The 13004-nt window shown below is 50.7% G+C and overlaps 1 protein-coding gene across 1 annotated transcript; it reads left to right on the top strand.

Annotated features, from left to right (window-relative positions):
* Positions 1 to 3904: 3904 nt before the first annotated feature.
* On the top strand, positions 3905 to 12606 carry Nenf (neudesin neurotrophic factor). Its single transcript, XM_075989484.1, has 4 exons — positions 3905 to 4223; positions 9104 to 9164; positions 10480 to 10583; positions 12309 to 12606. The coding sequence occupies exons 1-4, from the start codon at positions 4050 to 4052 to the stop codon at positions 12483 to 12485; spliced, it is 516 nt and encodes a 171-aa protein (XP_075845599.1). The 5' UTR covers positions 3905 to 4049; the 3' UTR covers positions 12486 to 12606.
* The last annotated feature ends 398 nt before the right edge of the window (positions 12607 to 13004 follow it).

The raw sequence follows: 13004 nt of genomic DNA, 5'->3' as shown, positions 1-13004 counted from the left end.
CTTCTCACTTCTGTATCTTACTTTCACACTTACTAGATGGCTGGCTGATTGCTTATCCCTAGTGTCCCCTCCTCCTCCGTTTATCCTCTCTAGCTGCCAGCCCCGTCTATCCTTGATCCTGCCTTGCTATTGGCCATTCAGCGCTTTATTAGACCGTCAGGTGTTTTAGACAGGCAAAGAGTCACAGCTTCACAGAGTTAAACAAATACAGTATAAACAAAAACAACACATCTTTACATCCTTAAACAATGTTCCAGAGCATAAACAAATGTAACACACCTTAAAATAATATTCTACAACAGGGTGGTACCAATCACAGAAAACTTCACATGCAAATGAGGGTTTGCATTTTCACAATCACGCATCACCCTGCTAGGCCACCAGATGAGTGCCCTTCATCTGGCCTAAGTAGAAATGTTTGTCGGTTACCTAGAGCTCCACAGGCTTGTGATGACGAGTAGTTTGTGATGGCCTGGGAAGCAACCCTGGCTGAGGTTGCACCTTCAAGAGCCAAAGCAACGGGTTGCAATAGCTGGATAGATTTCTAAGGCTCCTGTGGCGTGTTCAGAATAGCTGGCGCTGCCGTAAGGTAGTCTAACTGGCGGTCTTTCTGCCTAGGACAGCCAGGACAGCCCATCCAGGTCTGGTTATGGCATTCCTCACCCCATCCCATAAATGCCTTTGCTTTATGTATATACACCAGAAATGACCATCAGAAGGAATAGTTAAGAATTCAGCAGATCTTTGATAAAAGCTGCCTGTACCAGGGAGGGGTGGGTTTCTTTTGTTTATCTTACGTCACCCTCCCTGCCCTAGGTCCTCTGCTCTCACGTCTATTAAATGAACCAGTTTATAGACAATGCACACTTGATCATAGCCAAAAGCCCGAGAAGCAGCTCTAGACAGTGTGTATAGCACCTAACACAGTGTAGGGGCTCAGCAAATATTGGTTAAGTTTATCAATAGAATAGTGGCTCAGCCATCTCGCTTAAGAAGAGCTCACAGCACTCGTTGGTTTTTATATCAATTTGACACAATCTGGAGTCATTTTGGAGGAGGGAACTTCAGCCGAATACCTGGCCCCACCGGATGGGCCTGTGGACAAACCTGTGTTGCATCTTCTTGATTGAAGAGGGGCGTAGGAGGGCCCAGCTCATGTGGGCAGTGCTGCCTGTGCTGGTGGTCCTGGTTTCTCTAGGAAAGCAGGTTGATCAAGCCACGAGGAGCAAGCAGCTCTCCTCCATGGACTCTGTGTCAGCTCCTGTCCAGACTTCCCTAGACGGTGGATTTAGAAGCTGTAAAGTCAAATAAACCTTTTCCTTCCCAAGTTACCTTTGGTCATATTTTACAACAGCAATAGAAACCTAAGTAAGACATCCACGAAAATACAAGCAACTAATGACATTTCTTACTCTATCAATAAAGGGTGTCACACAAGGGTTTTACAGCTGAAAGAACCAGGTAAATTTACCCCAGCCAGACTGGACAAAGACTCATTTGAAGTGAATACTGGCTAATGCGAGAGTCAACCCAGTTTAACAAACACAATGCGCCATGCCCACACTGGATCCAGAAGTGACTGAGACACCCAGCGCTCCTGTCCCTGTGGATCTGTGTGCGAGTGCAGAGGGACCATAAAATGGGGATTTCAGCCCTTGGTGTCCCCAAGGCCTCTTCTCCCACCCTCCTGAGCAGTCAGGCTTCATGAGTGTGACTTCTGCTTTGTCAAACCAGGGGCCTGTTTCCTGTTTGTTTGATGTACCATCGGTGTGCATGTGTGAGGTGGTAGGTGGTGTGTGTACTTGCCACGGTGTGTCCACGGATGTCAGAAGACAACCCCTTAGGGCCTGCTTGCTCCTTCCACCGTGACCCCAGGACTGGACTCAGTAGTAAGGCTGTCAAGGCAAGGAGCGTACCACTGAGCCATCTCACCATCCCTCATGCTTCTTACCCTTGTTCTCTCTGCAGCACTGCACCCCAACTCCTTTCCTGAGGGCACACTTTTCCCCTGCCTTGGAGGACCCCTTGATGCTACCGTCTTTATTACCAGCCTTGTGCTCTGGCTCCTCCTCCTGGCTCCACAAAGTGACCATCTTCAAAACTAGCTTCTCCATCTCCATTCCTCTGGTTCCCTAAGGGCCAGGGAAGTGGCCATCCCTGTCTCATGGCATCAATTATTCTCTCTATCCTAGAGCCTTGTAATAAATTTATGTCCCCTCTAAATGCTCAGAAGTGCCTCAGAATGTGACTTTGTAGGAAACAGGGTCACTGGAGAGTTAATCAGACATACGTAGGATGGGATGGGCCCTGTCCAATAGGACCTGTGTCCTGATGAGAAGATGGAAGGTGTCTTATTCACGGCCCTATTGCTGCGATACAACGCCATGAGCAAGGCCACTTATAAAAGGAAGAAGTTAATTTGCTTTTCGTTTCAGAGGTCAGAGTCCACGATGGTGGAGCGAGGCTCACATATTGCTTCATCTGCAACCATGAGACAGAGAGAAAACTCTAAGAATTCCATAAATCTTTTGAAACCTCAAAGCCACCCCAGTGACACACCTCTCCTCCAACAAGGTCACGCTTCCTAATCCTTTCCAAATAGTTCCAACAACTGGGGACAAAGCATTCACGTATATGAGCCTATGGGAGGCATCCTCACTGAAACCACCACACACTGTGAGGGGCACAGCCCAGGGAGCCGAAGTGGCTCCAGTCACTCACATGGTGGCTGCAGTTCTCCACTCCATCCCTGGGCCATGTGCCCCGGTACAGCTCTGAACCCAGCCCAAGAGAAAACCACAAACTTAAGATATGAGGGTTTTTTTGTGACTTGATTGCATAGTTCCTGAACATGAATGTTGTGGATGTCATCATCATGTTACAAGGCCAAAAGACTGAGCATACCTGTAAATCATCAGTTTGTGCTCCTCCAGCACAGCGGGTCTGTGCTCCTCCAGCACAGCGGGTCTGTGCTCCTCCATCAGTCTGTGGTGCTCCAGCACAGCGGGTCTGTGCTCCTCCAGCACAGCGGGTCTGTGCTCCTCCATCAGTCTGTGGTGCTCCAGCACAGCGGGTCTGTGCTCCTCCATCAGTCTGTGGTGCTCCAGCACAGCGGGTCTGTGCTCCTCCATCAGTCTGTGCTCCTCCAGCACAGCGGGTCTGTGCTCCTCCATCAGTCTGTGGTTCTCCAGCACAGCGGGTCTGTGCTCCTCCATCAGTCTGTGCTCCTCCAGCACAGCAGGTTTGTGGTCCTCCAGCACAGCGGGTTTGTGGTCCTCCAGCACAGCGGCCCTAGGAAACAAACCCACTCCCAAACGCCTGCTCTCTGAGGCCTCGGCTTGCGTGCCCAGTTGTCGGTGCCGCTCCTCCGCTCAGTGTCCACCAGAGACAGCAGACAGGGTACAGGTTCACTCCAGTGTGCCTGGTGGGCATGCTATTCAATTACAAACTGCTCCTTAGCCTCTCTGGGAAGTTGGCAGCTAAGTGTGGTCAGCAAAAATCCAGGAAGGATCTTTCCATTTCAAGAGGGTCCTAACACACAGGCCTGCAGAAAGAGAAGGGGCTGGAGCAGCCAGACAGAGCGCTGGAGGACAGAAACCCGTAAAGTTGTGTTTGGCCTGAAGGGTCTCTTCAAGGTCACAGATTAGTTGCAACACAAAAGAGCCAGGCTAGAAGGGACCCTGAAACCTGGAAAGAGGACAGAAAAGAGAAGAGAGGAGAGGAGGGGAGGGGAGGAGAGGGGAGGGGAAGGGAGGGGAGGGGAGGGAGAAAAAAGAAAAGAGGACAGGAGCCATAGAAAGGAAGGAGGGAGGGAAGGAAGGACAGAAAAGTAAGCAAGCTATCTGGGCTTGGTGCCACCAGCCTGGAATCCCAGTTTTCTGGAGGCTGAGGCAGGAGGATCACCGCCAGTTCAAGAATATTACAGGCTACAGAGTAGGATTTATTCTCCGAGAAAGTAATTAATAAGGCCGGGTCCTGTTTTACAGGGCCCCTCCCTAGTTGCTGACTGTGCTCCGCCCCGCCGTCCTCCCGCCGGCTCCAGGCGGTCCATGGCGCTCCCCGCGCCCGGGTGGCGGCTGTGGCCGCTGACGGCGCTCGCCTTGGTGCTGGCTCTGACCCCGGTGGCCACAGCCCGCGCTGGGCAGACGCCACGCCCCGCAGAGCGCGGGCCCCCGGTGCGGCTCTTCACGGAGGAGGAGCTGGCCCGCTACGGCGGCGAGGAGGTAGGCGGCGCGGCCTGGGCCGGCTGCTGTCCCCAGGCCCCAGCTGGTGGCAGGGGACCCGCGCGAGGCCCTTGGTGGAGGCCAGGCGCTGCCTTCATGCCCCACCCCGCGCTCCCCTCGCCCCGCCTTGTCGCTGTGGTTTGAGTACAGACCTCAGACCCTTCTAGATTTTAGTGTGAGTGTGGCCTGGGGCCACATGGCCTATGGTTTGTGCAGTGGCCAGCCAGAGCGCGCTCTCTGGGCTAGTGAGACTGGGGCGAGCCCGGATGATCCAGGACTTCTCAGCCCTTCCTCTTCCTGCTCCGTTGTCCCAGGCCTTCTGGAACCCTTCCATCAGACCCCATTTAGTGTCTGGGCTCGTGGGGATGAATGCAGAGGGGGGAACAACGCTCCCCCATAGGGGCGGCTGCTTTAGGTAGGGAGGAAGCCATACTTTCCAGGAATGAATCCCCTGCCTTTACTGCCGGGGAAACTGAAGGGCTCAGCGGCTCAGGAGGGAGGGACCTGTGTTGCTTTGCTCAGCCTTTCTGGACTGTGCTCCCTAGTCTCTCTGTTTTAGCTGGCCTTACACAGACCGAATATACAGGGGTCCTTATGGATGACAATTTAGGACAGTAGTTCTCAACCTGTGGGTCGTGGACCCTTTCACAGGGGTCCCCTAAGACCATCGGAAAACATAGATATTTACATTACGATTCATAATGGTAGCAAAATTAGAGTTATGAAGTAGCAACAAAATAATTTTATGGTTGGGGATCACCACAACATGAGGAACTGTATTAAAGGTTACAACATTAGGAAGATTGAGAACCACTGGTTTAGACCCATGGGTCCATGAGGAGGACACAGGGATAGGAACGTGCTGGTGGTAGGGGCAGATGGTGTTAAGGGAGCTCTTGGTGCAGATGCTCACACGTGCAGAGAACACTTAGCAAGGAGTTGTATTCCTCCCTATCCGACGGGGATGCCTCACGACTTGCATGGGGTGTCCAGTGGGCTTTACGTGGAGAACCATGCATAGGAGCACTATGCATGGGAGCAGCATGCATGGGCGCACCCAGTGTAGCTGGGGAAGAAGCCAGGGTTTCTAGTACGCAGATGACTGGCTCTTGGTCGTTTGCTGCCAGGGAAAGGGTATATTCAAGGGGAAGAGATAGCGTAAAGAACCCAGGAGTGGATTCGTCTTTAATATCTGTGAACCGCCCTCTATAGAGTTTGCATTCATCCATATATGGGGGTTCTTGACACCCCCCCCAGCACACATTCCAAGGAAGGGCACACCCAGAGACTACAGGACAAGGACTAAGACCCTAGTTTTCATATTAATCATATGTGGACCGAGACTTAAGGGTGGAGAGCCATAGCATGAGGTGGGAGGAGTTGCTGGGAGCAGAGGCAGAGGAGTGCCCTGAGTAGTTAGCAGAGCTGTGCGGTGCCAGAAATGGCTCGGGTCTATGCTATGGGTCCTGAGGAATTACCAGTAGCCACGCCCACCACCTCCAGTAGCCACGCCCACCACCTCCAGTAGCATCATGGTTTGTTATTTGGTCATGCTGAAACTTAAACCTTTACTGGTACCTGGGCTTGTGATTTAAGCCAAGTCACTAAGCCTCACAGCTGCCATATTTTCAAATGAATGGTACTGGCATTGGAGAGGAGGAGGGGAGGTATTATTACAACGGTTTCAGATGGTGGGGCTGGCTAATCAGATAGCTGAACCGAAGGAGGCTGGAATTCTCCAGCAGGTCCTTCCTCCCTCCCTCCCTCCCTTCCTTTCTTTTTTCCTTATGTCTTTCCTTCCTCCCTTCCTTCCTTATGTCCTTCCTCCCTCCCTTCCTTCCTTATTTCCTTCCTTCCTTCCTTCCTTCCTTCCTTTCTTCCTTCCTTTCTTCCTGGAAGGGTTTGTTACTATATAGTTCTGGCTGTCTTGGATTCACTATGCAGACCAGGGTGGCCGAAGAACTCACATTGATCTCAGGCAGGCGCCACCTGCTAGGAAGAGTTCCCTTTCCCTCAGGGAACCTCATGAGCTTTCCGTGGGCTGGAGCAGGTCACACCCACCCAGATTAACTATGATGATTTCCTATATGTAGAGCCACCTGACTAGAGCAACCTCAGACCAGGCACTTGTGTTTTCTTCCACTTTCTATTACTTTCTTCTATCCCTTTTAGTCTGTTGGTAAACCCCTGTTCTGTGACCCTCAGATAGGTCATGGGTAATGAATGCCTGCAGTACCACAGGAAGGCAGTTTTCTCTGGGGAAAAAAAAAACCTACACAGCAGGTTCCCTCTAAAGAGGGGTGCTGAGGAGCTGGTCTGGCTCAGCCCTCACCCGGGCCCAGAGGATGATGAGGTGTGGGTACTCTGACCAGCTGTGCCCACAGTCCACTCACTTCCTTTCTGCCCAATGCTTCCACGGCCCTTGAGGCACTTGCTATTGGCCAGAGACAGCCAGAAATGCCAGATGGTGAGGCCACCACACGTCTCAGGTGAAGGCAGTGAAAGCTCCCGTCCCTTCCTGCCATGCATGTTTTCCTGGAGCCCTGGCTCTTGAGCAACTTTGGGTCCCTACTCACTGTCCCCCTACATCTAGGCAAGTTCTCTCTGGGCTAATGATGCCGTGGGCATGGAGAGAGGGCAGGAGGAACCTTGTGTTCCAAATCTCCCTGCCTTCCCCTCCTCCTTATCATATCTTATCCTTGGAACCAAATGGCCTTACTCAGCAGGGTGTGGTGGGGGCAAGCCTGGAATCCCAACCCTCAGGAGATATTCAGGAGAACTGGGTTCAGGGCTAGCCTAGAGAGCTCTCGTTCTCTCTCTCTCTCTCTCTCTCTCTCTCTCTCTCTCTCTCTCTCTCTCTCTCTGTGTGTGTGTGTGTGTGTGTGTGTGAGAGAGAGAGAGAGAGAGAGAGAGAGAGAGAGAGAGAGAGACACGCACAACTAACAGTCTCAACCATAAAGAACGTGTTTGAGCATCTTCTAGACTCCTTCCAGCTTTAAAGTCAAAGTCCCTGTGAGCAATTTTGGAATTAATTTTCATTGTTCTAGTTTTTGAGACAAGGTCTCGCTATCTGGTCCTGCATTTTAGGGTTTCTATTGCCGCGATGCAACACAATGGCCATGACTCTGGAGGGAAGGGTTCATTTCCTCTTACACTTCCAGGTCACACTCCATTCACTTCCAGAGGTCAGGGTAGGAACTCAAGCAGAGCAGTAACCTGGGGGCAAGAATCATGGAAGGGTGAGGGGTAAGGAGTGCGGCTTACTGGGTTGCTCCTTACAGCTTGCTCAGCCTGCTTTCTTATACCCCTAGGCTCTGCCACAGTGAGCTGGGCCCTCCCACATCAATCAAGAAAATGAACCACTAGCCAGCCTATAGGCCAGTCTTATGTAGATATTGTTCAGTTGAGGATTCCTCCTCCAAAATGTCCTTAGCTTATGTCAAGTTGACATAAAACTAGCCAGTTCCATGGCTGGCCAGGAACTCACTATGTAGACCAGGCTGGTCTCAAACTCACAGAGATCACCTGCCTCTGCCTCTTGGATTATCTGATTCTTCTTGAGTTTACAAATCTTAAAACTTAGATGAGCCTCTTCCATTCTGTGGTCATCTCTCTTGAGTGGCAGCCACCAAAATGATGTTCAATCCCTTTGTAAATTCTGACCAAAGCAAGAACTGGAAAAGGCATTCCAATGTTGTCTTCCTCTGTAGGGGAACGTGGTACAGTAGTGGTACTGGGATATCCTGACTTATCGGGAAGCCGAAATATACTTAGAGTTGCGATAGGTCAGCTTTGGGGGGGGGGGGTAGGGCTGCAATGGGACAACTCAGCCCTGGAGGAAAGGTGACCTGACTGTGGGGAAGCCAGGCTACCTAAAACCGCAATACGACCCCTCTGGAACCATCAGCCCAGATAAACTAATACATGGTATTGCCACGGCAATGGAAAAGCAGCCTATAGGAAGCAGTTATGTCACAGGCCGGTGCTGTGACAACCTGCCGCCTTTTCTAGCTGTAGCCACCAAGTGAGATATGTACATATGCATGCATGCACACATACATACATATACACATACATACATACATATACACATACATACATATACACATACATACATACATACATATACACATACATACATACACACACGCATCATCATCATCATCTCTCCAGGCTCAAATAAATCTTTTTTTTTAAGAATCAAAACAAAAAGTGTGTCACTGGCACGCTTAAACCCATGTGTGTCTGTTGGTGACAGGATCATGTTCTGACTGAAATCATCCAGCATTTCATATTATTTTTTTTAATATTTATTTATTATGTATACAACGTTCCTTCCATGCCTGCCTGCATGCCAGAAGAGGGCACCAAATCTCATTACAGATGGTTGTGAGCCACCATGTGGTTGCTGGGAATTGAACTCAGGACCTTTGGAAGAGCAGGCAATGCTCTTAACCTCTGAGCCATCTCTCCAGCCCCCTCATATTCTTTTGATTTGTGTCTTATTTGAGCTAGGGTCTCACATAGCCTAGGCCTGCCTCAAATTTGCTAAGTAGCTGAGACTAAACTTGAACTTCTGATCCTCCTGCCTCTGCTTCCTGAATGCTGAGATTACGGGGTGCACTGCCATGCCTGGTTTGCTTGTCTGCTTCAACCCCCGACTGTTTTGCAGGAGGGCATTGCCACACCTCAGGGCACTTTATGACTTTCCGAGCTTTGGTGAATGGGATTGACATTGTCTGAGAGGTGGTGAGCCTGCCAGGGCCAAGTCTAGCAGCTCACCACCATTCCTGACCTAGCTTGTGGCAAGCAGTCCTAGCTACCTGTGTAGAGAGTCAGTGTTTCTCCCCTTCCCCTCACGCCTCTCCCCTGCTTTCCAGGAGGATCAGCCCATCTACTTGGCGGTGAAGGGAGTGGTGTTTGATGTCAGCTCTGGAAAGGGTAAGTGGCTCTTTCTTTCTGGGGAACACAGGGCTGGAGCAGGTGCCTGGAGGAACGAGGCAAGGGGTTGCATCAGGCAAGGCCTTTCCCTTCCCTCTGAAAGGCCCTGATGGAGCTAACCCAACAGTGTTTCACCAAAAGAGGTCTTATCTACTTAGTACTTCCTGACCATACCAGTTCCTGTTTGGAGGGCAGTGGAATCCAGTTCAAACCCATGAGCACTCCAGCTGAAGGCAGAAAAGTGCCCCTTAGCTGAGACTTGCTGTTCTAGAAGGCGACCAAACACTGTTTCCCCGAGTCTATCGACACATAGCACCAGGAGGTGTTTGGTTTTTAAATAGTTTTCTAACATTTTTATTTTGCATACGGGTGCTTTGCCTGCATGTGTGTCTGTGTAGCATGTGCATACAGGGCTCACAGAAGCCAGAAAGAGGACATTGGATCCCCTGGAACTGGAGTTACGGGTGGTTGTGAGCCATCATGTGGGTGCTGGGAATTGAACGTGGGTCCTGGACAAGAGCCAGTGCTCTTAACCACTGAGTCCTCTCTCCAGCCCCAGGAGGTGGGTTTCATGACTCATCCTGTAAGTCCACATAGTAGAAGGAGACTTGGCCTCCTGAGGCATTTGAGACCAGAGGTTCTTGTCTGTATTTGTATATACATCTCCATACAGAGATACACACAGAGATAGATAGACAGGTAGATACATACATACATACATAGAGACAAACACACCATATGCACACACCATATACACAACATACATACCACACACACACTCACACACACACAGGATTGAACCCAGGACTTTATGTACGATAAAGTCATACTTTGTCATACTTTAAGAACAATAAATGTAGATCAGTAGACAAGCAGTCTACCATTGAGCCACACACCATACCTTTCCCGCTCCTTTTTAAAACACTTACTCTGGGGCGGGTGCAGGCTAGCCTTGAACGTGCAATCCTCCTGTGTCAGCCTCCTTCCTAGCTGTGATTGCAGGCCTGCATCATTAGGTGTGACTTGCATTTTAACTTTCAAAGAGTCTGCATTGTGTGTTTTCTATAAACCACCTCTCAGTCATGGTATGTCTCCCTCATGTTCTGGATTGGTGAAGAACCATTCCGGGTTGGTGGAGCACCATTCTGGATTGGTGGACTGGATTAGTGGAGCACCATTCTGGGTTGGTGGAGCACTGTTCTGGATTGGTGGAGCACCATGTGGACTGGATGGGGGCGGGGGAGTCTGGAGAACTCCCAAGTAGCGCCTGTTGCTCTACACACACCCACTCTCTCCCCTTCCGCACCCCCTGTAGAGTTTTATGGGCGAGGAGCCCCCTACAATGCCTTGACCGGGAAAGACTCCACCAGAGGAGTGGCCAAGATGTCACTGGATCCTGCGGACCTCACTCACGACACTGTAAGCTGATGAGCTGACAAGCGTTTATCAGAATGCTCTGCTCCATTGCCGTGGGATTCGTTCTTGGCCTTTGTTTGTTGTTTTCTTGAGATGGGGTCTCACTGTGTAGCCCTGTCTGGGCTGCAACTGTCTATGTAGACCAGGCTGGCCTCAAGCTCACCAGACTGCCTCTGCCTCCCAACAGCTGAGATTAAAGATTGATACCACTAAGCCCAGCTAATTTTTTAAAATGTGTTTACTTATATTTTCTGTGTATTGGTGTTTTCCCTGCATGCATGTCTGTGTGAGGGAGTCAGATCCCCTGGAACTGGAGCAGACAGCTGTGAGCTGCCATGTGGGTGTTGGGAATTGAACCCAGGGCCTCTGGATGAACAGCCAATGCTCTTAACCACCGCTGAGTCATCTCTCCAGCCCCTGATTTTGGTTTTTTGTTTAAGTCTCTCGGTTAAACAAAATTGTTTTATTTCTTTGGATTTGAACCCAGGCCCCCCAACATGTTAGGCAAGTGCTCTGCCACTGGACAAGACCCTTAGCCCCCCAAACTTCCTAATAAGCCCATTAACTAGCCTATGTTGCATGGTGGCCAAATACTTTCTTAAAATTCATCATCTTACTGGGTCACCCCTACTTCAGAGCTCCCATGGCTCATTTCTGCTTACAGACTTAAGTCCAAACTCTGTGTGGACTTGTCCAACCTGGCAGACTTCACTGTGTGTCCCCAGCCTGCCCAGCAGCTCGGTACCCCTGTGATCTGCACCCCATCTATACCCACCTCCGAATCCCAGTCTCGGGAGCTGCTGTAGCTTAGGATGAACTGGGGAGAAACAGGGTACCCTCCACACTCGTGGTTTGTGTAGAAGAAAACAGCATTTCTTAAAATGGGGCTGGTTATAGCCACGTCATGGCTAGGGCATGTGACAGAGGAAGCAGAAGAGAACGGGTAAGTGGCCAGTGTCCCACAATTCCTGTGGAGGGCAAACTCTCAATGTATGCACCACTCGCTAGGCCCCGCCCCTTAAAGGCTCCATCACCTCCCAGCTCCACCCTGGAGACCAAACCATTGAGGGGACCTTTCATAAAGTGACACTCTCCATCCAAATTACAGCAGACGGCGTACTCACATGTGTAATAGTACAGAGGTAGACACCGGTTATAGAGCCTCCCACCCAAGACTGGGTGTCCTGTGGGTGATAATTCCTCTATCAGCTGACAGGCAAAACTGATGAAGCCATTGCTCCCCTGCGTTCTTCCCCTGCACACACACCCGGTACTCCACCTCTGTACAGACACTTTGCATCTACACCCTGTACACACTCTGTTCACCCCTGCACACACATGCTGCCCCCATCCTGTAAACACGCTCACTTAACCTCTGTACAAATACTTTAAAAGTCCATTGTCCGTTACTTGATCTAAGATGGTTTTTCCACATATTTCAGGCAAGCGGGGGCATCGTGAACACAAAGGTGGATTCCGGGGTGAGCCTCATTCTCTGCAGCACAGATGTGCAGACCCCAGTAATTCCCCAAATACAAGAAACACAACTACAGAATCTGTGATACTGAGGACTGTGTTTTTGCTCTCTCCTAAATTTTTTTTTTAAGTGTGTTTTTCTCTTGCATTTGGGGCTTGGGGCAGGTAAGGCAGGGCAGAGAGAGGGCAGTGTCAGATACAATGTGGCCAAATGCAATTTGCTCACGTCCCTCTCCCATTTCTTTCCCCCAGACGGGTCTCACAGCCAAGGAACTGGAGGCCCTAGACGACGTCTTCACCAGGGTGTACAAGGCCAAATACCCCATTGTTGGCTACACAGCACGCCGCATCCTCAACGAGGACGGCAGCCCCAACCTGGACTTCAAGCCTGAAGACCAGCCCCATTTTGACATAAAGGATGAGTTCTGATGTCTAGCTGCAAAGGGCTGTTCTAGGGTGAGGTCGGGGGGACTGGGTTAAATGTCCCATGAAACACGTTGGGGAAGCCTCTGGGTGCCCTGCATCTGAATAAAGCTGACGTTAACTGGGAGACTGCTTTGTGATGTTCTTGGTCGGGGCTGTGCCTGCCTGGGTGTCCCTGCCTGCACAGCATCCACGGTGCTACTCTTCGCTGGAACTACAGCTCAGCGTTGCTATCTGGGCAGTGGGCTGTAAGGGACCGTCACTGCGTCTTCATTCAGTTCTGTGCTCCCCACGTTCTGTGCCACAACCGAATATACTTTGTAGCAAGGCTAAGAGTAAATAAACACACCATTGCTGCAAAAGAATTCTGTCTCTGCACTTCATATGCCCAGCTTGCAGGGCTTAGGCGTGGGGTTCCTCTCCTGGTCCTGCCGTCCTTGTCTGCCTGCCAAGAGGCCGGGAGGTGAGGACCATGGAAGCAGCAGTGGGAACAAAGCAGAACAGTGGGAGGGATGATGGGAAATG

This window comes from Microtus pennsylvanicus, chromosome 10 (genome assembly GCF_037038515.1).
Source record: "Microtus pennsylvanicus isolate mMicPen1 chromosome 10, mMicPen1.hap1, whole genome shotgun sequence".
Classification (NCBI taxonomy): domain Eukaryota; kingdom Metazoa; phylum Chordata; class Mammalia; order Rodentia; family Cricetidae; genus Microtus; species Microtus pennsylvanicus.
This window is presented reverse-complemented; position numbering and strand designations above follow the sequence as displayed.